At 35.1% G+C, this 25635-nt stretch overlaps 5 protein-coding genes across 5 annotated transcripts; 4 read left to right on the top strand and 1 right to left on the bottom strand.

Moving 5' to 3' along the window:
- The first annotated feature begins 1241 nt into the window (after window positions 1–1241).
- On the top strand, window positions 1242–3849 carry LOC123215877 (aspartyl protease family protein 2-like). Its single transcript, XM_044636147.1, has 2 exons — window positions 1242–1521; window positions 1660–3849. Exon 2 carries the CDS (start codon window positions 1980–1982, stop codon window positions 3645–3647), a length of 1668 nt encoding a protein of 555 aa, XP_044492082.1. The 5' UTR covers window positions 1242–1521; window positions 1660–1979; the 3' UTR covers window positions 3648–3849.
- Window positions 3850–9974: 6125 nt separating this feature from the next.
- Window positions 9975–13611, top strand: LOC123217672 (3-hydroxyisobutyryl-CoA hydrolase-like protein 5). Its single transcript, XM_044638766.1, has 15 exons — window positions 9975–10205; window positions 10319–10402; window positions 10493–10561; window positions 10639–10702; window positions 10802–10875; window positions 10970–11053; window positions 11176–11260; window positions 11448–11533; window positions 11752–11873; window positions 12144–12204; window positions 12314–12412; window positions 12829–12930; window positions 13048–13089; window positions 13202–13308; window positions 13389–13611. Exons 1-15 carry the CDS (start codon window positions 10173–10175, stop codon window positions 13450–13452), a joined length of 1176 nt encoding a protein of 391 aa, XP_044494701.1. The 5' UTR covers window positions 9975–10172; the 3' UTR covers window positions 13453–13611.
- Window positions 13612–13883: 272 nt separating this feature from the next.
- Window positions 13884–15025, bottom strand: LOC123217673. Its single transcript, XM_044638768.1, has 3 exons — window positions 14805–15025; window positions 14470–14567; window positions 13884–14162 (listed from the first exon to the last, which is right to left on the bottom strand). Exons 1-3 carry the CDS (start codon window positions 14981–14983, stop codon window positions 13927–13929), a joined length of 513 nt encoding a protein of 170 aa, XP_044494703.1. The 5' UTR covers window positions 14984–15025; the 3' UTR covers window positions 13884–13926.
- Window positions 15026–18818: 3793 nt separating this feature from the next.
- LOC123217685 (cytochrome b561 domain-containing protein At2g30890-like) lies at window positions 18819–20678 on the top strand. The gene is made up of 4 exons (XM_044638786.1): window positions 18819–19358; window positions 19556–19721; window positions 20083–20254; window positions 20324–20678. The coding sequence occupies exons 1-4, from the start codon at window positions 19236–19238 to the stop codon at window positions 20628–20630; spliced, it is 768 nt and encodes a 255-aa protein (XP_044494721.1). The 5' UTR covers window positions 18819–19235; the 3' UTR covers window positions 20631–20678.
- An 828-nt stretch (window positions 20679–21506) lies between these two features.
- On the top strand, window positions 21507–24166 carry LOC123216184 (GDSL esterase/lipase At4g10955-like). Its single transcript, XM_044636568.1, has 2 exons — window positions 21507–21822; window positions 22944–24166. Exons 1-2 carry the CDS (start codon window positions 21665–21667, stop codon window positions 23965–23967), a joined length of 1182 nt encoding a protein of 393 aa, XP_044492503.1. The 5' UTR covers window positions 21507–21664; the 3' UTR covers window positions 23968–24166.
- The last annotated feature ends 1469 nt before the right edge of the window (window positions 24167–25635 follow it).

Raw genomic sequence — 25635 nt, 5'->3', positions numbered from 1 at the left:
AAAAGGAGCGAACTTGGAGTGTGAATAAGTCTTTTGGCCTTATTACGAGCATAATGAAGGCTCCCAAAATTCAAAGTCACAGTCACATTGAAGCTGAGTAAGCACGATTTAATTCAACATCAAGCGTGAATAAAATATTAAAAATGCAAGAATTTCAACATTCAAAACTGCCTTTGATTCTCATTCAAAAGGCAGTACAATTCTTCGAAGTCTAAAACAAAAACCCACCACCAGCAGCACTCGAGTGACTTTGAATTTGTTCTTATAATAATTAAAAAAAAGGCCGTTCATGGCGGCAACGGCATGTATGTTCCACGTTTTCCAATTTTTTTATAATTTATAATTAATTTTATGTGCTCATATCATATCATATATTTCCATAAACATGGGACTTCGAGCTTCTGAGTACTGGAGAGACCAAGGGAGGATTTAGTGGCAGACATTTGCTCCCCGGTTTTCGTTATTCTTAACGGATGCTGCTACGTTTAAAAATCTTTTAACATTATTTTTATTATATTTATAAAATTTTGATTAATACAATAATTATATTTTAGATTTTTGACTATAAAAAAAACTTTAAAAAATATAATAATAATAATAAATTGTTAATATTATTCTACTATTGGGTGTTTAAAAATTTATTGTGGTGTTACATTTCAAAGTGGACCATCAAGCTTTACCTAAACTCCCATTATCCTTATATTTATAATATAAAAAATTGCACCGCCCAAATGTTAAATCCACATTTCAACCTCCCATCTGCTAATTCTACAAATTACTGGTCAAACAAAATCAGTGAAGCAATTAGCGTTTCAGAGTTTGGAGTTTGGACGATATACGGCATAAAGATTCCACTGTTCTCGTATTGAAATTATTGAACGTATTTTCGTGTCATGATTTTTTTTTCCTTCCTTTTTTGCGTGATAATACAAAATTTGACTGGAAAATAGAGCTTTGAAAGAATGAAAATTGACCCAATGAGATAAAAGTATTCAACATTTTAATATAATAAAATTTCTTGAATATGACAAAATCAGTTGATCCATCCACTATCTAAATTTTATAGGAATAAATGCATATTGATTTTCACAAAACAACATCAGCTTAGCTTTATTTGGGGATTTGAAAAATTAAATAAGTTTCTAAATTTAATATCATAAAATTTGCCTAACATATTTCTGATATTAATGACCATAATAGAAGAAAACTGTGAGCTCTGGAATTTGTCTTCTTGTACCTTGTAAAAGGGGGTGTGTGTCTGTCTTCCACAAGTTTCCATTGGTCAGTCTGAAATGGTAAAATTAACGTGATGACGCAAAACGAAGACCAAAGTAAAGAGATTGGTTTACCAAGCAAAAGCCAAGAGATACAGACTGAGTGACTCGTAGTGGTTGGATGAGCTCCTGAAGTTTAATAAGCATTTAATGAAGGGAAAATCAAATGAACAGGAAACAGAGAGGATGAACCCGGGCAACATGAGCAAGACTAGGCAAAAATCTGATTACCAACGCCTTAAAACAGGTCAACTTTTCTCTCATCGAACCTTCACATTTAATTCTACTTTATTATCTCTATCTCTCACTACTAAATTTCTTTCTTTCTTCCTTCTTGTATGAAAACGCGTTTTGAATTGGGACTTTTTCGTTTCTTGATCCAAAGTCCGTAACATCCATTTCAACAAGAAGAGAGGAAGATACACGTGTCGTAACCCAGAGTTTTGTTTCTTCATTACATGTTTTTAGCATTCTCCCATAAATACTTTCTTATCTCTCAACTTACATAATGACAAGCTTTCATTTGGAAACTTTTGTTTCTGGGTTTATTTGATTTTCCTGGCTTGAAAAAGCAAAACTGGTTTTGTTTTCATTTGTTTTCCCTTCAGTTTCTGAGAGAAAAAAAGTTTATTTACTGTTCTGTTTCGGGGTGCCTCTATTTCATGTACGATTTTCACAGAAATCAAACAAGGAGAATTCTTTGCTATGTTGTTCAAGGTTTTTTTAGTTCTGTTTGTTCTCTCAATCTCTTGTGATGCAATTGATGCTATCGCCAGAGCCCATGACCATGACAAGAATGTGAATTCCAATTTCTCCTCTATCGCCGGCATCAAATTGCCCGACCACATGAGCTTCAATGCAGTTTCCCCTTCAGCAGATTCTGGTTGTAGCTTCACAAAGTTAGATAATCTGAAACAAGACAAAGAAGTTGATATTCTCGAAGTAGATGATGGAGATGATTTCTTATCAATGAAACCGAGTAAACAAAAGGTGAAGCTTCATCTAAAGCGCCGGTCAACATCCGAGCCAAAACAATCTATGGTTGAGTCCATAACGAGTGACTTGACAAGAATTCAGACGCTTCATACGAGGATCATTGAGAAGAAGAACCAGAACACCATATCACGGCTAAAGAAAGATAGTGAGAAGTCGAAGAAGAAAATTATTAAGCCGGTGGTTGGACCGCCAGCTTCACAAGAATCTTATGTGAGTGGGGTCTCTGGGCAGCTGGTGGCAACTTTGGAGTCTGGGGTGAGTCTTGGCTCGGGAGAGTACTTTATGGATGTGTTTATTGGTACCCCTCCAAAGCACTTTTCTTTGATTCTTGATACTGGTAGTGACCTTAATTGGATTCAATGTGTGCCTTGTTATGATTGTTTTGAGCAAAATGGGCCTTATTATGATCCTAAAGATTCAACATCTTTTAGGAATATAAGTTGCCATGATCCTAGATGTCATTTGGTTTCATCCCCTGATCCTCCCCAGCCTTGTAAAGCTGAGAATCAAAGTTGCCCTTATTATTATTGGTATGGAGATAAATCTAATACTACTGGTGATTTTGCATTGGAAACATTCACAGTCAATCTCACATCGCCTACCGGGAAATCAGAATTTAGGCGGGTGGAGAATGTGATGTTTGGGTGTGGTCATTGGAATAGAGGCCTATTTCAGGGGGCTGCAGGGCTGTTAGGCCTTGGCAGAGGTCCTCTCTCCTTTTCCTCTCAGCTTCAATCTCTTTATGGTCATTCCTTTTCGTATTGCCTTGTGGATAGAAATAGTGACACCAATGTTAGCAGCAAGTTGATATTAGGTGAGGACGAAGACCTCTTGAGTAACCCCAATTTGAATTTCACAACATTGGTGGCCGGAGAAGAGAATCCAGTAGATACATTCTATTATGTTCAAATTAAATCAATCATGGTTGGAGGGGAGGTGTTGACTATACCAGAAGAAACATGGCATTTGTCATCAGATGGTGCTGGAGGTACAATAATCGATTCTGGTACTACAATAAGTTATTTTGCACAGCCAGCTTATGACATAATCAAGGATGCATTTATGAAGAAGGTGAAAGGGTATTCTTTAGTGAAGGTTTTTCCAGTTTTAGAGCCTTGTTACAATGTGACTGGAGTTGAGAAGGTGGAACTTCCAGAATTCGGGATTCTGTTTGCAGATGGTGGTATGTGGAACTTCCCAGTTGAGAATTACTTTATCAGGCTTGACCCGGAAGATGTTGTTTGCTTAGCAATTTTGGGGACTCCTCAATCAGCTCATTCAATAATAGGGAACTATCAACAGCAGAATTTCCATGTCTTGTATGATACAAAGAGATCTAGGCTGGGGTATGCACCGATGAACTGTACCAACGTGTAGCATCCGGTTGCAAATCCAAGAGGTAGAAGAGTAACTGTAAACAGGGTGTTTCAGGAGGGACCTTTTTTTTTTCTGTTCAAAATAGAGGCATTATAGAACAATCTACTTAATTGTTTTTTCTTTTATCCTGGTTTTTCCGTATATACATTTACAGCAACAGGGCGATATCTTATTTATGAACCCTATATCATTGCATTTTACACATTCTTATAGCTTTTTCATAGTTTCCATGTGACAAATGTTGTATGGAAGTGCAATAGGCGTCATCAATAGAAATCTCAGAATTAAACCTAAAAAATGCAAGAATTGTGGTCATTGACCTTCCGATTTGTATATTGATAAACAAGACGATTTCAAGTATTGTAAGATACCTATATAAATCATCCTCTGCTTATTCCAGGGCCCTACTATTATGCTTCCGATGTAGTATTATCATTAACATATACTAGACTGGTATTCTGGCTGGTTCTGAATGCTTATGTGTTAAATATGAAGATAAAACGGGATTTGTTCAACTGTTAGGTGCATCACCAGATTTCTTCGTATATAATAGTAACGAGTCAACTGTTGGTGCAAATCCTTAGTTCTTTTCCATTTATTATTATAATATTATCGTCTTCTCCTTCCTCCCCTTGTTTTTATTTTTTATAAAGATCTTTATGGTTAGAACACTGCTCCTGGGTTATTGATTCAAGTTTTTTTGCATTCAACCTAAAACTGATTCAACTTGTAATTGGTATTCCAGGCCTAGGATTGACAGAAAACTGAGAAGAATATTGAGCACCAGTTTTCGTTAACAGATTGATAGGACTCTTAACACCAAATATAAAAAAATTGGTGAAACAAAATTTGAGAACATTAAGATGAGAGGAAGAATAATGTATCCCCAAAAAATTATCCCAACTATCTCCTGCTCCTCTATCTCTTTCTTAGCATTCAAGCTCCTCAGTATGCTTCATCTCTTCACTGCTCAACTTTCTGGAATTTCAATTTGCAAGTCCTCTCATGTTGCTTTTCTATAGTATAGGAACCCCTTTCCTTGCCATTACAAGTGTTGTGTTCAACTGCTTTAGAGCTGGATTTTTAAATCAGCCCAGTCACCCACTGTCGGGACCTTAGCTGTAGTCTTCATAATTGCACCCATGTTGGAAATTTTGCAGGTGTACAAAATGTTGGTGCCGTCGCGTTTTAGTTTTGGGTCTAGGATAACGACAATAACAACACTGAGGTCACCAGGAGATCCAGCATTCCCTTTGCTGCAGAGCCTTAACTGGTGACTAGTTCAACACCCGCTAGAACACTCAGACTGATCCCTTCTTTTTCTTCTCACACGTCCATCCCCACAAGTGATGCTTTCTGTAAACACTTCCTCCGTCCCTTTACATGAAACACAGGTCATTATTGCCTGCTAGGATACGCCTAAAGGAGTCGTTGTTTGTCTCTGGTGTCACACCTGAACCATCACAAGTCCCACAACTCGCAAGGCATGTTACCTCAACCTCAGGATTGGTTGAAATCCTGGCATAGTCAAGTAAATTCTAACCATGAGAAGCAGGTGTTGGGAGTCTCCAAATAAGTATTTTGAAATAGATTGTCTTATCAAGAATCAGCAGTACTTAATTTACCCCCTGCCCAAACAAGCACCTTTAAGTCCAGCTCTCCATACCAGCCATAAAAGGATCGTTTTTCACCATCTGACATGACCTGCGGTGCAGAATATCTTCATCACTTGAAAAGTTGATATACTTCAGATCATAAACCCTGGCTTGACAGAAATGTAAAATCTAAGTTAACCACATGTTTGAACTTTATACTTATATGTGTTGCCGATTTCCTTGACTTTCTATTCTGCTGCAGGTTCTCAGCATAGAGATTAAAATAATTCCCAATAAGCGACAATGCTGTTATAAACAGCCCAATCGATATTGTCCGCTTTGGGCTTCAGGCCCGCACGGTTTTGTTTCTCTTATGAAAACGCGTCAATTGAATTAAGGGCTTCTGACCCCTGTTTATATACAAGCTCAGTAGACTGCACGGGAGCGATGTGGGACTTCAGGTCACAACACACCCCTCCATCGCGAATCGTGCTGATAACGTGTTATAAACAGCCGAATCGATATTGTCCGCTTTGGGCTTCAGGCCCGCACGGTTTTGTTTCTCTTATGAAAACGCGTCAATTGAGTTAAGGGCTTCTGGCCCCTGTTTATATACAAGCTCAGTAGACTGCACGGGAGCGATGTGAGACTTCAGGTCACAACAAATGCGACATTAATTAGATGGGTCTTAGATTTATAAATACTATGCAACTAGCAAAACAGTCTCAGCAAACTGAGACTACTGGGGTTATAACAAGGAAGAAATAGGGACAAAGTAGGGAAACGTAAGGAACTGGTACCCATTGGGTGATAAGTACCAACAAGCTTCTGATAAGCTGAAAAATGAAAAGATCTAAGAGCAAGCAAATTTTTATTGAAAAAAAAAATAAAAAGCAATTCCAAAACTGTTGATTGAAGGAAAATGTCAATTGTGCCAGAAACAGAAAACAAAATCTCTTTTCCCATTAACTTGAAAGAGCATAAGGATAATGTAAAACAAAATCCTATCGCTTTTGCAGTTTAAAAAAAAACAGAGAAAATGTTAAATACATGTTTAAACTGGATACCTATAGAAGATACTCAGGGAGTCTCCAGTATATGCACAGAGCACCTAACTAAATCATCCCCAAGGAGCATATGGTGTGTGCAAGCTAGATACCTCATAGAAGACATTCAGGGAAGTATTCAGCACATGCACAGAGCAGCTAACCAATTCATCCCTAAGGACCCAATTGCCAGAGATTTATGAAAGTTGCATACATAAAGTAAGCTGTGAGACTCGTCCCAACAACCATATATCAGATACATCAGCTTCAAATAAGTAACATTCCTAAGCAATTAACAACCTCAGCTATATCATTATTTTCAGTTATCCATTGCGAGTCCAACTCTGATTAAATTACCCTTAAACTGTTGTGGATGAAGAAATGAAACCCCTAACATATAGAGGACAAACTTGTACACACTTTTGTTTCAGTTTAACAGACTTGAAAATTAGCAACATCAATGAATGTATTTGTAGAGTTAGATACTGACATTAAGCATGAAAAGAAATTACAACTATACAGGCCCCTCCCCGTTTATTTATCCCTTAGAATTGAACACAGTACATCACCCGCATGTAATCCACATAAAAAGAACGGCAGTTTGTCATTAACAGTGTTTTAAGTTCAAAGAGCCTCACCAGTGTGCTAAGCAAATCTACAGAGATCCTGAGAAAATCATAGTCCTCAAACTAATACTCTAGGATAGGGCTTCGTCTATGGAGATCCGTGAGGTTAGTGGGGACTGGTGATCCCACTAAAAAAAATCAATTTGACTTAAATTTTGGTTTCGACCAAGCTGCAGTTGAATAATGCTTCTATATTTAATTACTAATGTATTCAAAGAGCAACAATGTCATTAACTTTCTTTCTCAAAAATTATAATAATTTTTTTACTCCACCCTTCCGACGTTAATTTCCAGGGTTATGGGTAAAACCCCCCTCATTGGGCCTTCCAAAACTAGGAAGAAGACAGCATTTCCCCATCTTTAAAAATAAAAAAAAGTATAAAAGTTCACCCAGATTTAGATGTTAATCCCCATCCTTGTCTGCAAAAATTAGGTAACCCATCCACAGCCCGATCATCGATTTTATTAATTAGAGATTAAATTTCTTTATAAACTCCAATAATAATTATTTAAAAAATATAATTATTTTCCAAATTAATAAGAATAATCAAATGGGTGTACTAAAGCAATAAACACCCAATAATAATTATTATTGATAATTTGGAAAATTAGAACATGAACCTCAGACCTTGGTTCTAAGGTATTTTCCAAAAACTTAAAAAACCATTTAAACCTTGAAACAAAAACCAACGTCTAATTATATTGGTCCTAGGAGCTGATCCAGTAAGAGGGTGTCAGATGATACCGATGGTGGGTGCCTTAGATTGTTTCTTCAGAAGTTAGGAAATTTCAAGAGCATGAGTTGGGTTGTGGATTTCCATATCTGAACACAATGGTAATAGAAAATATGAGAGAATAGAGAAATATGCTGAGGAAATTAATCAGAGAAGTTAAGAATTAATCTAGTTCCAATAGAAAAACATAAATTAGACTGAATAATCTTAAATAAGGATATTTCAGTTTTTACGATGACACAATTTTTTCACTTCTAACTTCTTCTCTTGGATCGAATGTTTCTAATTTGTGTTACTGATCACCTAAGCTTGCCTTGAGGCATATATCAGTAAGCTAAAGCGAGTCACAGGATACAATAAAAAATGTGTTTGCCATCACTGTCTTGAACAAAAATGGGGCAGTCAAAGCAAGATGTGGCATGAGAAAATTTCCATGCGAAACGATGTCACTTTTGTTGAACAAAGAAAGAAAAAATCTGACTTAATTGAAACAAGTTGTTGGGGTTGAATACTAGATATTTGTTGCATGAAGTCGGCGGCGTACGTCATCTGATGGATTCATGTTATTGTTTTGGGAAAAGAACAATTCCCCGTTCAAGTTTTAGTCAGGATTTAAAATTATATCTTTAACAGGTAAAAATTTCAGATATTCATTTATAAATTAATTGTCATTCAAAATTTTAATTAGAAATAGTGATAAAATTATTATTTTATTTATAAACCTTAAAACTTAAAAAAAATTTAAATTTATCATCAATTTAAAAAACTTTCATTTACCCCTATGATTAAATTTTAAAAAATTGATTTTTCCCCATTTCCAAGTTTAATCTCTAGTGGCTTAGCGAACCCGTTGGCGATCAAGAAGAAACAAAGGTCTTCTCTAATTAAAGACAACCCTTCATGGTCTAGATCTGGGCGACAAAACATCATCTAGATCAGAAAGACTAGATGAAGAATGATGTTTCGTCGTCACGTCTGGACGACTACCCTTCGTAGCGAAATCTAGAAGATGGGTAGAAAGCACCAATCGTCGATAAGAATGATGGTGGCCAGAGAAGGAAACAAACCTAAGGGATGAAATTTAAACTTTTCAAACTTTGAGAATTAGGTTAAAGTGTTAGTTTTTAAAATATATAGGGGAATAATATAAATTTCAAAGTTTTAGAGTTTATAGATAAAATAATAATTTTATCCTGTCTCTAACTGAAAATTTAGACAATAATTAATCTATAAATAGGTATTTAAATTTTTTATCTGTCGTAAATATAATTTTGAGATTAGACAAAAATTTGGATGGGAAATAACCCTTTTCCCTATTGTTTTTTCACGTGGTGGCCTTGTCACTTGGGTTGTGCATCATACTTAATGTGCTTCAATGACTGTAATTCTGTGTGTTGTTAATATTGTTTCTGTAACGTGAGTTTTGCATTTCTTCATTGTGCTAATTTGGCTCTCTGCACTGAGCGTGGAATCATTACTTCAAATAAGTAAAAAGATAAACTAATTGAATTTTCGCAATCGGAGAGCTGTAAATCATCATTTCTTTTCTAGCATTATGAGAATTTTACTTTAAAGAGTCTTTATGGCGTCCAATTGCTGTGTTTTCTTATTCTGAGCGCAGATTCTATGTAATAGGTGGGTCTTCGACTGGAGATATTTGAGAAGAATCCAACCAAGATACAGACTTATGTGATCAGGCTTCCGCATCAGAGCCAAACTGGTTATCAGTAGACACACTCTATCTCAAAGGTGCTGTTGAACAAATGTATAGTATACTGAGATGGCATTCTTGCATACAAATCATCAAGACAGCCACCATTCCAGCTAAGCTTTGCAAGAGGAAGAACACCAAGCAGTTTCATAACTCAACTCCAAAATTAAATTTCCCCTGATGTTCAGGAAGGTTAGGCCTCCAGGGAGGAAGCTCAAGGCAACCAGGCCCAACTTGTTCATGCATCTGAAAACATCAATTGAATTATATATTCTTAAAGCGAGCTCTAACTTTCTATATCCACAAATTATGATGATCCATGAGCAGTTGTTTTATACTTATGATGTATAAGTAATCAATCTTGTTTGTTTGGGTCAATTCAATTGCGCTCCACTTCACAGGACAGGAATCGGTTAGTTCATGTTTCAGTAGAGATTAAATTAGGTTTGATGATATTGCTTCCCCACAATTTCCAACTACCACCAAGCCTAACTTACACGTGCGTAACTGAGACCTGGGTTGGTTTCCAAAAACACAGAGAAGTAGTCAACTGGTAGTTGGTCACAAGTCGCTGCAAAAATTACCTACTCATTTATATATATTTTTAATTCTATTATGGATGGAGGCGGGTGGTAGGTAGCCAGAGAAATGGAACACAAATCCCCGCCCTTATCAACCTCGTTAACACAACCACCACTCCACTCAACTTCCTTTTCTTATTTAAGTTCTCTCTATTTCTTTTCCATCTAAATTCTGCAAGGTTCTTGCACTCTATCTTTCTGCAGAGAATTGTTCAGCTTATCAATCAATTAAATGGCCCGAGAAGTTGTTAACCAAGATGAGCCCGTAATCTCTATCTCTTGTACCCTTGTTCTTAGTCTTATATTTTGCTTTTAAGCGAATTATTAATGCCTCCTGTTTGCTAAATCTAAAAGGATTGTCTTTTAATTACTCTTTAGGTTGTTCTTGGAGAAGAAATACAGAACGTCAGGCTGATTACCCTGAACCGACCTCGTCAATTGAATGTCATTTCATCACCAGTGGCATGTTCAACAAATTCAATCCTCTTCACTTCATTATGTTTTAAATTTCCAAATCATTTGTTAATTGAGTGCTTTCTTCACTGGATGCAGGTGTCTCTACTGGCAAAATACTTGGAGAAATGGGAAGAAGATGACAACGCAAAGCTTATCTTAATCAAGGTCAGTTCAGGATCTTCCTTTTTTGTTCATTATCTAGCGTTTGATTAATTTATTAGAAGCTTAAAATGTTTGTGCAGGGAGCCGGCCGAGCTTTTTCTGCTGGTGGGGATTTGAAAATGTTCTATGATGGCAGGACATCAAGTAAATAAACATTTTGAGATGATGCTTTTTTTTAAAAATTGTGATATGTCCATTGCTTACATATTGAGCGAAATGATTGATGAATTACTTTTTGGGCAGAGGATTCCTGCCTAGAAGTGGTCTATAGGATGTATTGGCTTTGTCATCACATTCATTCCTATAAGAAAACCCAGGTACTGGTTAGACCAAAACCTTGGAAAATCATATGTCGCCTTAGATTATGCTAAGATTAAATTGTGATATGATCTTAACCTTTGATGGCAACAGGTGTCTCTTGTTCATGGAATTTCAATGGGTGGAGGTGCTTCTTTAATGATTCCAATGAAATTCTCAGTTGTCACTGAAAAAACTGTGGGTATTTAATGCTTATTGAATATTTGCATGCAGAAACCTGTTTATAATTATATTGGGTTAATTTTGGAATACCTTGTTGCCTCACTAAATTGGTGATTACCTTGAATGTTTTGACATAGGTGTTTTCCACACCAGAAGCAAGTATTGGGTTTCATACTGATTGTGGTTTCTCATTCATACATTCTCGTCTTCCTGGGCGTTTAGGTAACTGTACAGTAGCAAAAGTAGATTGACATATTTGTACAATCAATGAGGATGATTGTTCTCTTTTTAACCTGAGAAAAGATGAAAACCTTTTAAATATCTATATGATAGGGAAAGGCATATATATGATTAACAAAAAGTCTTTCTGCCTTGTTTCTCATAATCATATCTCGGGGGTGCAATGCAGGGGAATTCTTGGCCTTAACTGGGGCTCGGCTAAATGGTAAGGAATTGGTAGCAGCTGGACTAGCAACCCATTTTGTGCCTTCTGAGGTGAGTTGAACTATTTGAAATAATTCTATCTAGAAACTATTTCTTGTGAATAGCTCACAGTTTGGGCTTTCTCCCATACTTTTATTTGGTAATCATAAAATAAGAGAAATGCTGGTTCATTCCCTAGACAGATACATGTTGAATTTGTATTCATTTGAATACTGTTCATTCAGCTCATATTTGAAGTATTTACTCATCAAAGTGGATGAATGTGTCAGAAAATGGCTGAGCTAGAGAAGCGTTTGATAAGCTTAAACACAGGCGATGAGAATGTTGTCAAATCTGCCATTGAAGAGTTCTCTGAGGAAGTTCAACTTGATGAAGGGAGCGTTTTAAACAAGTAATTTATTGAAACCATTAAAGCATGGATTCTCTCTTTCTCTGTGTCTATGTGTGCAAACATGCTAGATTGCATGCTTGGTAGTGTCCAACTGCTAGTCAGTTGACATAAAGGGCATTATATGCAAATGTTTGTATGATTTGTTTGGCATATGTCAATATGTGGTTCTGCACTAGCCTGAAGAATATTGTTGATTTTCCATTATCCGCATAAGCTTTTAAGCAATAAGCCATGTCATATTAACATATGTAAGCTGTGGTTCCGTTTCAGGAAGTTGGTAATTGATGAGTGCTTCTCAAAGGATTCAGTGAGTGAGATTATAAAATCATTTGTAAGTTCCTTGTCTATTTTAACTTCGTGTTTTGAGAAAGTCCATGATGATATTACGTGTAATTCTTCCGTGACCCACAAAATTATATTAATGATACTGTGTTTTTCAGGAAGCACAGGCAGGCAAAGAAGGAAATGGGTGGATAAGTCCAGTGCTAAAGGGATTGAAGAGGTCATCACCAACTGGATTGACAATAACACTGAGATCGGTAATGCCCTTTTATAGTGATTGATCTATAATTGATGTCATACTGGCTTCGCGTCTATGGTGAGTACTTTATTAAGAAATGGTGAATGTTAAATATGTATGGTAAATCCTCAATGGACACTAGTTTATAGAACCATCTGAGCCGTCTCCTTTGCTTGCTAAGCTGAAGCTGGCACAGCTGCACAGGGCTTGCTATTTGGGAAGCATGTTCACAACTTATTTTAAGCACTTGATTTTGTTGAAAGTCTTCAAATGATCTCTTTTTAACTTGGTTTTGGATTATGGGAGAAGCTATAGAGTTGTTTAGTCTCACATGGAATGAGATGCATAACCAAGTGCATTTAATTATCTTCCCAGCACTTCTTGTATTCAAACACATGTTGAGCCTCAATTTTTTTTTTTTGCAAACATGTCCAGGTGCGAGAAGGCAGGAAGCAAACATTGGCGGAATGTCTGAAGAAGGAATTTAGACTGACAATTAACATACTTCGAACCACTATATCTGGAGATGTCTATGAGGTAAGTGTTTGTTTGAGCTACATCGGTAAATAAATCTGGCAAAAAAAAAAAAGACAATAAGCAAAAACAAAAATTGGCGATCCGACCTCTGAATTGAATTCTGTTTTTGATAAACAGGGTATTAGAGCTCTTACAATTGACAAGGATAATGCTCCGAAGGTACTGTATCTGTATTTGTTTTGTGTATTCTAAATCTATTAACTCCAATTTGTCTGGGGGAGATTACCTATCATTTCTTTTGGTTTTGAATAAAGCGGTGTACTTGTTACAGTGGGATCCACCAACACTGGACCAAGTTGATAATGGGAAGGTAGACCTGGTTTTCTTGCCATTTGAAGAGGATTTAGAGCTTCAAATTCCAGACAAGGATGAACTCAGGTTAGTTGGTTTTGCCCAAAGTCTAACTTCTTAAAACTTACCAGATTTTAATGATAATTGAATGAAAAACCAAATTACAGGTGGAATGGAAAATACGAAAATTCCGTGTATGCAAGCTTTGACGTGGCAGATGAAGTGAAATAGAGAGTGGAATTGGTCGTCAGCTTGAGATGAAAACTAGAATCAATCAATCATATAATTCTAGGTGATCCGATCAACCGTTGCGTTATCATTTTCAAATGAAAGTGTTAAAGTATTGTATTATAGGGCTTGCAAATTTAATGGCAATAAGGGATTTCACCATATTGGACATGAACGAAAACTTGGGTTTTTAACGAGTTTATTGCAACTTCTCCAATATCATTGAATAAACAACTTACCTTAAGTAGTTATGGTTAATATGCACTTATGTTGGAGGAAGCAGAGAAAACCATCACCCTTTTGCCTGCATGAATATGTATTACAGTAAAAGTAACCAATTTTGATTGATTTCGTGAGTTGCACTACTTTTTTACACCCCACCCATTAATACGACAATGAAAATTGATATACAATTCCCAACAGTTTTTCAATTAAGCGAACGCCATTTCTGCAAGATGAGTCTTTCTACCTGTACATTCATTCAGAATATGATCTTAGAAAGAATATGCGCACAATATGCAAACTTACAAAATTAAGAAGAAAGAAAAAGCCAAGATACAGTATTAAGAAACACTTTGCAAGGATAATATATCTCTTAGAGTGTTGAAAATTGATGAAGCTACTGCATTTTGTACAAATGTCAATGTCAGTTTCACTATCTTTTGCCTGTGAAGCAGCATGTGCAGCTCGGCCATACCAATGTGAGCATAAGCCTGTTCAAAATCAAACATACGCATGAGCACGTGCATTGTTACACGCTTTCAAAGCATAACATACAAAAGAGCCGAGTTTCACATTGTTTTCAAAGAAAGCAAGATTTACACCAAAATACCACATTGGCTAGCAGAGGAAACAAGAGAAAACAGGGAATCTTAAACTACTATTCCAATTTCCAACCCAAAAATTGAGCTCACATATACTCCAGATGTCAGATCAGAAATATGTAGCCATAGAATCAAATAAGAACTAAATAATGAAGTGTGAGCAAGCAGCAGAAAAAAATTGGGAAGTATGGCTTACCCCAGCCTTTTCTTAAGGATCCACTAGTTTGGGGATGTATTTTAGAGCTTCGCCTTTTACATCTGCATCTACGCATGCCTCCAAAAATGGCCTGTACCCTGTTTGATGGTAAACACAAACAAGTTCAATTATCATGCTAACCACAGAATAACAAGAAAATATAGATCATTTCAAGGGCTCTTGGATAAGTGCCAGTAACCAAAATAATAATAAAAAAAGAAACAGAGTAAATTTTGGTACGTTAAATGCTATTTGGTCCAAACAGGTAGCAACTCCCACTTGTAGATGAATTTTTTTTTTTTTTCAGAAATTAAACAGGAAGCAAGAAAGTTCACCAATTGGTGGTCGCTTCTCCTTTGAGAACTTTTCTAGAGCACCCCAATCTGTACTGTAGCCAAAGCAAAAACTTTAAGCCCATACCATCTCTTCTCAGACACACGAGACAAGTTAAAAATAAAAGAATGAGGATGTAAATTAATTGAGTGATAGAATTTATAATCCTACACACACTCATGCAAAGAATTCTTCATCTTGTGTTGCTGTTAGGTTCACTCAACTAGAATAATTATGTAACATCTCTGGTCCAATAACCCGACCCACTGTCAAGATATTGTCCACTTTGGACACACAGTCCATCATGAGTTTGCTTCTGAGCTTTGCAACCCAAAACGCGTCTTGACAGTTAAAGAGCTCACAGACTATTTACCCAATCAAACTCTCCCACCATTAACCAATGTGGGATACATAGACAGACTCAGCATCTCTCCCGTGCTTTGTCGATGTGGGATTCGCCTAAGGGTATCACATATACCCCCCTTACAGGACTTAGGGTTCTCGCTGAGGTTTGCCCCACCATCGTTCAAGAGGACACGCGGAACTGCTCTGATACCAATTGTAACATCTCTGGTCCAATAACCCGGCCCACTGTCAAGATATTGTCTACTTTGAACACACAGTTCATCATGGGTTTGCTTCTGGGCTTTGCAACTCAAAACGCGTCTTGACAGTTAAGGAGCTCACAAACTATTTAACCAATCAAACTCTCCCACCACAAACCAATATAGGATATATAGATAGACCCAACATCTCTCCCGTGCTTTGTCGATATGGGATTCGCTTAAGGTATCACAAATTAAAAAAAAAAAAGAGAGAGAGAGGAAACTATGAACAATAATTAGACAAATTCAAGAGTGCCAGTACTCTCCGAAAAAGGCAAAAGCCTTCCCTGAAGTATCATTCACAATTAATCCCCCCTTCTCTCTCCGACTGTCTGCCTTTTATTCTCTTTTTCTTCTAACTGTTTCTCATGATATTTGTTGTAGAACTTCCCTAACAACTCAGTTTTACTCAATCAAACAACAACAATTTGTTTTATTGTGATCAGAAATCCTTACACACCGTCACATATTATTACAAGATAATGAAGACAAATATTAAAAAAAAAAAATGTTCTGGCAATCAGAGTGCCAGTCCTCACCTTGCCCCAAGGCCCCTTGATAATTCCTTGAATATTTCCTTGTGTTTCACCTCCTATTCTCTCCTCCTATAGTTTTTTCTCCTGTTTAGTTTCCAGTTTTCCCTCCATATCCTTAATTCTTGCCGGTCGGTTTTGCCTTAATTGGAGTCTATTTGTTTCTCTGAATTGATGCCTTTATCTTGTTGTATTGTTTGAATTCTTCGTCAGTTATTTTATCCGATATTATGGTAGTCAATTCATTGTCTGATATTATGCCTAAGATCTAACTTGATTATATATATATAGTTCAGATTAATCAAGAAAAATTTCAGATTTTCTGAGTTTAGCTTCAGATCCAACAAGTATAACTCAAAAAACTGGCAAGAAAATACAAAGTTCATATCACTGGAGAATATATGCAGTGTTGATGAAAATAAATTACCCTCCAACGAGAATTTCTTAAAATCTGGAACAAAATCTTTCGTTACTGTCACAAATTGAGATTTAGAAAAGAGTAATAGGGTGGTTTGAATCCAGAGAAATAAGAGCAAAGACCAAAAATGAAAACCAAATATCGAGCTTGGAAGAATAACCTAGAAGGCAATCCTAAGATGGCAAAAATTTCTAATGGCTCGTAAAGAGTTTTGAGCCGAGCCATTACGAATTCCAAATCTTACCTTGTGATCAAATTAAGTTTGAAATACTTGAAGATGATTCGAGGCAAACTATAAGCCAAACACAAACAAATCTATTCAAATCCAACCTTGTTTATTACTGGAATCTTTTCAAAATTATTAAGTCGTAGAAATGCAAGCATCATGTGTCAAGTAGTTACCGTGCAATGCAAGCAGCAACAACCTAACACTTATAGTAAGTTATAACAATGGATGAGGTTTCTTCTTTATCAAAACCAACACTAATTGCTACGTTAAATCTGAAGTGGAATTTAATTATTGATCTCTTATAATGATTATTTTTTTATTTTTATACAAAAAAAAAAAAAAACTAAGCACAAAGTTTTTCAGAAATTGTATATGTAAAATTAGTGCTACTAAATAATATAGATTATAATATAGAGTCTATTTTATAATAATATATAAATAAATATATATATGATACATTATTATATGATTAAATGTTATTTTATTTTTAATTTAATAATATATATTAAATATATATATTTATTTATTTATATATTTAAAATAAATATATAATTTTATTTTATAATATAATTAAATTTAGTAGTCAAATATGTTATAATGAGTTTGACAATGGAAAAGCAATAAAGTGGTTAGAAAATAGGTTATTCTCCTAATAATTAAAGACCTTATAAGGACAAAACATTCATTCGGGCTTTGAAAAATGAAGCTGTAGTTAGAGATTTATATTATTAATAAGCATCCAATCGGATAAATATAGAATTAATAAAATTATATATATTTTTTTTAATATATAATTTAAGTATATAAATAATATATTATTATATAATTAAATAATTTTAAATTTTATTTAATATATTTAAATTATATATATAAATATATATAAATATAATATTACAAATATAAAATTACCTAAGACAGTGCTCATCCTTACCACTTCAAATTCATCATTCAATTTTGGACATTGCTGTTGAATCACATGTGACATGCTAACAACACATATAATTACTGGGGTCTTCGTCTTCGACCTTGATTTTTGTAGACTAATTAGAGTGGCTTTATGGCTATTTACAGCAACTTCTTATTATTATGAATCGATTGAATAATTATGTATTTATTCTTAACTCGTGTGAGCTGTGGAGGAGGAGCCATAATTTATCCTCTTTTATAAGAAAACTAATTAATATTTACATGTTGTAATTATCCCTAATAAATTATCACATAATTATTGTCGTCAGCATGATCAACCAATGGAAATAACATTTTCTTTAAGATTTTCGTCCTCGGTATATTATGAGCTGTGTGTATCATTATTTTTCTCTTTTCAACCACACATCAAGTAACTTGACTAAGCTTAAGAACAATCTTGGCAGATCAATGATTCCTATTGAATTAGCATTCCTTTAAATTTCTTCCTTTTTATCAGAAAATATCGAATAAAGGATCCAGAAATTGATATGTTGTCATTAAGAATAGTAATTATAATTAAAACAAGATGTTGATAAGAGGGAAAGGACCCAGAAAAAAAAAAAAATGATTTGCCACATCTAGAATTAGAAAGTTGTATAATTAAGCTAGCTAACTGGGCTTCCTCCACCTCTTCTCTTTCCATTAATGCCCCATTCTTCCATTCTTCAATTTCTGGATTTTAGTTTGTAAGTGTGTGTGTTTGTGTGTGTGTATATATATATATATATCCATGTAAACGAAAGCCTTGTTAGGTTGTTTTGATATTATTGGTTATTATATTAGATATATAACAAGTCAAGCAGTATGTAGTGATGATGATAATGAAGAAAAGTAGAAAACAAAGCAATAAGGAAAAAAATTATTAGGAAGTAGAATGTTTTCATCATCCTTACAGGCCACTAGTTGTAGACTAACGTGATCACACCTTTTAATGAAGTGATTGAGCTTTTGATTTGGTATCATTGACTATCTAATGAAGATTAATGTATTACATTCATAGAATATAACAAATGCAGTCGTCATTGCATGCAGTACGTCAATGCAACTGCATAGTCGCGCTTGTTTTGTTTTGCTATGAGAAATTTAGTATTCTGCTTTTGTCGGTTCTATTGGATTGTTTCAAGCAAGTATAATTGTGGTAGCCACTAGTGGGAAGCAGAGAAGATAATGCTTTTACCTGTGTAGCCTGCCAAAATCCATTTTCTCTGTATATATACTCTTTATTATTCAAGACCTTTGAAATATTGGCTAGCTACGACATTTGTTTGAACCCCACTTGGTTTAAATTGTAATCCATGCCATTACCCACTTCTCACTCAATTTTTCTCGCCTACAATGCCATCAACCTCCATGCAATACACACTCAAGTTAATTTATTTAAGACATCCCACTTCTCCCCGTCGACTACAAGGTAGTTTGTATACTTCGCTCAAATATTCTATAGCTAGTGGATTCAAATATAATTTGTATGTGGTCGAGAAAACATGCAATGCTGAGCTTATTGACTTTGTTCATTAGCTTGGTGCTGATCCAATATTCCTTCTATTGATCCATTTTGCATTAGATTTAGCTGATCGTCTGTCTCTGAAACTCAGATCGCTTCAACAAGAAAAGAATTTTCCTTTTTTTTTTTTTTCAGCTCTTGTTCCGAGCTTGTTCTCTTCGTCGAGGAAGAATTAACGATGCAAGTTCTGCAGAAATTGGTTTCTTTCGGCACCATTCTGGTTCTACCATCTCTTAGTTCTTCTCTAGAGCAAGCGAATACCACAGCCAATGGCACGATCGACAATGGCATCATTAATCAGGTACCCGCTGGAGATTTATTTTTTCCATAATACTCTTTAATTATCACTGAACCAATGAAACTAACTTTCTGAACGTGTTTACTTTTCTATTTTTAATTAGATACTGACTCCAGATATATTGAGTTTTGTTTTTCATATTACGATCTTTTGTTTGTGATTCCTAACAAAGGTTTTTGCTTTTTGCCTGATTACTACAGTTGAGTCCTAAACTGCTATTTGAGATTACGGTCCATGGGTTCCTCCTCTGGGCCTCAATGGGGCTCTTGATACCTGTTGGGATACTCATTATCAGAATGTCCAACAGAATCGAATCTGGAAGAAGACACAGAATTATTTTCTATGCTCATGCAATTTCACAGGCAAGTTTATTTATTTATTTTTTTCCTCCTGTTTTTCAACAACCTGGATCCAGGATGATCAATAAGAGCTTTTTTGAACAGTTTATAATTTCTTTTTCATTCATTAACATCTCCACAGAATTAGAAAAACGCACCACTAAAGCTTAGAACTTTATCCATTGGAGGAAGATAGCCAACTCTTTTTTCCTTTTCATGATGAAGGGTTCTTATGAAACTTAGTGTCATCGACTGATTTGCAAATTGCATTTAATTTACATAACCAACCATTCTTTTCATAACTAAATAAACGCCCAGGAAACTTTCTACCGACAAATTTGATTAAGGGGATTATTATGAATAGACATGGCAATTGTTCCATTCTAGAGTTTTATTATGCATTCAACTGCAGACACTTGCTGTACTTGTAGCCACCGCAGGGGCGGTGCTCTCCTTCAGAAATTTCAACAACTCCTTCAGCAATCATCATCAGAAGTTAGGGGTAGCGTTATACGGTATCATATGGTTGCAGGCCCTGATGGGGTTCTTTCGCCCACAAAGGTAAACGTCAAGATTCTTCACAACAATTCCGAATTAGGCATTGTTTTGAGTGTGACAAATTCTCTACAGGGGATCTAAAGGAAGAAGTTTGTGGTTTTTGGCACATTGGTTGGTGGGAACCGTTGTGTCGCTACTGGGAATAATCAACATGTATACTGGATTGCAAGCTTTCCATGAAAAGACATCTAGAAGCGTACGCCTTTGGACTATAATGTTCACAACTCAGATCTCTTTAATTGCTTTCTTCTATTTTTTTCAAGACAAATGGGCATATATACAAAAGCAAGGAGTGATTTTGGGTAATGAACTGTCTAGGCCCACTGATAAAAGAGCCTTCAACCAGAGGCAAGTAGAAAGAATCGACCATGAAACCTGATGAAGTAACTCATTTCAACTAACATGGGATTCTCTTCAGTTTATTGTACTTTCTAGAGCAATATAATTTTCTGTATGCATTTTAAATACATAAATAAGTATATATTTGATATGTGTTATTATATAATTAAATGATTTTAAAATAAGAAAAAAATAACACTTAATTATATGTTAACATATATAAATGTATATCTATTTATATATATAAAATAAGTATATATAATATTACTCTGTCTAGAATTTCATCTCGAGAGTAATATTATATATATTTATAATAAGTATCGATTTAAATACTAATAATAATTTATCGTTATATAATTGAATATTAGTTTACCTTTTAAATATTGATACACAAATTGACACATATTTACCCTGATTGAAATCACTGTTAACAACAATAAATAGCTACCACCACCAAAATTGACCAACATTGTAAGAGTGGCGAAGAAGTGATTATCGACGATAATAATACCTTTAAATATAATTTTTCGTAATTTTATATATATATATATATATATATATATATATATATATATATATTAAAGAATAAAATTATGTGTATAATGATATGTTATTATATGTTTGAATATTATTTTATATTTAATTTTTAATTATTTAATTATATAATAAATATTATTATTTAGGTATAAAGTTATTTACATTGGATAACTCTGCTTGTTGATTAAATGCTTTAACTGTAATACAATATACCGTCGACACTTTTTCTTGTATTCATACAAGGACCACATGGCTTGGAAGGGTAATAACGTCATTGACGTCGGAATCGACAACGAAAAAGAAATATGACCGTTGGCGACTTACATAACAAATTCAGGCGTTTCAAATTACATTATTTTAACTAATAAAAGCGCCTTTATTAAGCAATGGGCCATTGAGTAGGAATCTGATGCCCTGTAAAAAAGCCTTCAAACAACAAAAAACCCTCAGAACAGAACCTCTTGATGTGACAAAATAAGAAGAAAAAAGGAGAAGAAGAGGAAGAATAGAGATTAGAGAAGGTTGGGTTGTGTGGTGATGGCAAAAGTTGTAGCAGAGGAGACAACCATAATGGGGCAGAAGGGCACAGCAAGGGAGGTCAAAGATAAAGAAGAAGCTCACCCATATGCATTCCACGTTTCTGGACCTCGTAATGTGGCTTCTCCGAATTGGAGAGATCTTATTAACTCTAGTTGGTCAGTACCTTTCTTTCTTCTTAACCTTATAGCCTCTGTACTTTGTGATTGACCCGACTGAATTTTCGTGTTGTTGATAGAAGGTATTGTATTTATCAAATTGAGATTGTTTCGGGCATAATTTTGGTAGGACTTCTGTTTATTAATGGTTAGTGGTAGTTCTGGTAACCAGTGGATATTTTTGGTAATGTTTTAATTTGCTAAATCTGTAATTGCATATTGTGGGCTTTCCCTGTTTTTTCGCTTGCTTTACTGCCAATTTCTTGGTAAAATATGTTGTTGGAGATCTAATTTTGTTTGTAATCTAAATTACTTCCATTGCTGTACCAACCATTGCCCGGTAGCTTTTTGTTTCATTAAAGCAGTTTTTTTATTATGGAATTCTTGACTTTACAAATTGCATTCATTTTATTTTCACTCAGTGTTCTCCCTGTTGTCTGCTTCGCCATGACAATCTGACATGAGCGATTAATTGAATTGATCATTTTTTATTCTGTTTCCGTCTTATTTATCAATCTTTTTTTGCGTATTCTCTCTTATACACGTCTCTCCTTTAATTGGGTTGACATACCTGGTTTTTGATTTAAGAATTATGTTTACTTCTGTCTATCATATATGAGTAGCTGACAATTAGCTTGTGAAGTTTTTATATGAGGGTCTTATACACATTGTGGTTTAATCCTCTCCGATTTCTTCCCCTTATTATTTCCTTTTGCTGTGTGTTGCAATCATATGGATTCTCAAATAATTATGTGAACTGTGAAAGAAAGGGGAAATTTTTTGATGTAGCAAACTTCTAGATCTCAAAATTTCTTAGAATTAGTTCCTAAATCATGAGCCCGTGATACATCTTGCACTGTTTAGTGATGAGAGAGTGAGAGAGTGTCCAAATCCTTGTGTTTCAAGTTATCGGCTTTTCTTTGGGAAACTTTTGACATGCCAAATAGATAAAAGTTTCATTTTTCTTTTACCTTTCTGTAGAAATGTAAAGTATTAGTCAAGCATAATGAGAAGAACTTATGTTCATTTACATATTAAATTGCATTTAGTGTTAATTGTTTCTGACATATTTCGGTGTTTGAGGAATACCTACTCCCTTTCTGGATGGTCTGTATATGCAGGAAGGATCCAAATCACAAAAGAACTGTAATTGCCTGCTTCATACAAGCAGTTTACTTGCTTGAACTTGATAGGCAAGAGAACAGAACAGAAGCAAGTGCTCTGGCTCCAAAATGGTGGATACCTTTTAGGTACAAGTTGGTCCAAACATTAGTTGATGAAAGAGATGGATCTATATATGGTGCAATACTAGAATGGGATCGAGCTGCAGCAATGGCAGATTTGGTACTTATTAGACCCAGTGGAGCACCAAAAGCTGTTTTAGCACTCCGAGGAACATTGCTCAAAAGCTCAACCATAAGAAGGGATGTCGAAGATGACCTCCGTTTTTTTGCTTGGGAAAGCTTGAAGGGTTCTGTCAGATTTAGGGGTGCTCTGGAATCCTTAAGGTCCCTTGCTGCTAGATATGGAAGCAACAATGTATGCGTAGCAGGTCATTCACTTGGGGCTGGCTTTGCCCTGCAAGTGGGAAAAGCATTAGCCAAGGAAGGATTATATGTTGACACCCATTTGTTTAACCCACCTTCTGTTTCACTGGCAATGAGTTTTAGAAACATGGGAGAAAAGGCAGCATTTGCTTGGAACAGAGTTAAATCAATGCTTCCTTCAAGTGCAGAAAGTCAGGCCATCATTGATGAGGGAGAGAAGACGAATCCTGTGGGATTAAAGAATTGGGTACATTATTTCTATGGAGATAAAACTTCTGCTGAATTAAATAAATGGGTACCTCATTTGTATGTGAACAATAGTGATTATATCTGTTGTTCTTACACTGATCCTGAAGGCACAGCCGAAAATGATGCTAACAAGGAGAATGTGAGTTTGACAAATGGGAATGCTGCAGCAAAGCTGTTTGTTATGTCAAAGGGAAAACAGAAGTTTCTTGAGGCTCACGGGATAGAGCAATGGTGGTCTGATAATTTGGACCTTCAAATGTCTCTCCACAACAGCAAACTGATAAGCAGGCAGCTGAGATCCTTGTATAGCCTCCCTCCTCAGCAAAAGACACCAGTAAAGCCAAAATAACAGAAGGGAATTGATTCTGTTATTGGATAAATAACTCATTTTCAGTGACAATTCTTCCAACTATCAATTTTGGTGCTTATAATTTGTAATAATTTTTTGATGGAACTGGCTTTTTCACGTTGTTGATTCTGTTGACAAATCAGCAAGTTCATTTACTATCTTTAACTTGATTACAAAGTCATACTTTTATCTTCTACAACTTGATGTGCAATATCCCATATATACTCTAAAAATTAGTAAATTAATATGCCAATTTGGCTTTCTGTACAAACAAATAAATCACATGAATATCAATTTTCCACAATGAGTATGATCAGTGTACCCTTTGACTTAAAAAAATAAAAACTGTATAACATATATGGCCTTTGCCATTGATATAATCTTGTGAAAACTAGCTAGAAAAAACCGCCTCCTGATACTTGCCAAGATAAGTCGTAATCATATATGCTGGCCTCCTGAATATTCTCCGCAAAACCATTAAATTTAGGATAAGGTTGATCAATATCTAAGAGCCATGACTCCACATCTTGACAAGCCAGCCAATCCAACCATTGCTCCGTCGGATATGATGCATCAAATGTTTTGTTATGATTCAAATTTTGCACGTGGTGGTTTTCTGCTAATTCTGCGAATAATCCTTCGGTTAAACATATGTTGTTGTTGTTGTTGAATAAATCATCATCAAATGAATCGAGAGATGCGTCAAATGATATTGCCTCCAGGCTACTTTGGGGATCTCCATGGTCGTCTTCAACATCGATAACTGGAACATGATTATACTCAAGATGATCAGCTTGTCCTTGCTGATGTTTTGATGTAAGAGATGACGAGGAAGGTACAATTGAGCTGCCATTACCGGTAAGTTCTTGAACGAGTCTCTTGAAGTTGGAGCTGTCAGTAATGTAGACCTTAGGCCTCAAAACTTTTATCAAGTTGTTGAGCTGCTTCTTCGACTCATTCTTACTTATTTTAAGAGACACCTGATTCACTTTCTTCACCATAATTATGCCACAACTTTGACAGTCGCCTATTGATTTGGAATACAGTTTTCCGCCTTAATTCCATGCCTACTTATATGAGTCTCATATTCTGAAGTTATTGGTTGAAGCAAAACAAAGATACGAATTAGAAAAAGATGCTTTTCTACAATTAGGGCTCGTAATAGGAGTCCTTGCGTGCGACCACCAACCCAGTTATCAAATTGCAGATAGTGCTCATCATCTAATTTTATAAGGCGCAAGATATGACCAGCAGTCAACCAACATGCTACCATTTGTAGTTACGTGAAGATGATCCAGTCTGGTAAATTGACCATGCTTTAAAAATTCAGAGTCATAAATTCAATAAAAAGTTTCTTTTATTAAATATTAGTTGCACATTTATATTTTTTAATATATTTTAAAATTTTAAATTATTTTAATACTTTTTTCATCATTATAAAATTTTATTAATTTTTATTGAACTGTACCAGATTGACCTATGGCCTTGTCCCAATGCCTTTGGCACAACTGTTAATTTTACAAGTTATAAAAAAAAAAAAAAAGAGATATGGGTCATGTCGCAACAACTAACCCGATGCCCTTACATGTCAACATGGAAATTATGAAAAACATAAATTATTTTTTATATAATTTTTTTTTTTAAATCCTATTTAAGTCATATTGTTTA

Source organism: Mangifera indica, chromosome 5 (assembly GCF_011075055.1).
Source record: "Mangifera indica cultivar Alphonso chromosome 5, CATAS_Mindica_2.1, whole genome shotgun sequence".
NCBI classification, from domain to species: domain Eukaryota; kingdom Viridiplantae; phylum Streptophyta; class Magnoliopsida; order Sapindales; family Anacardiaceae; genus Mangifera; species Mangifera indica.
The sequence above is the reverse complement of the archived record's forward strand: the minus strand, read 5'-3'. Positions and strand labels throughout refer to the sequence as shown.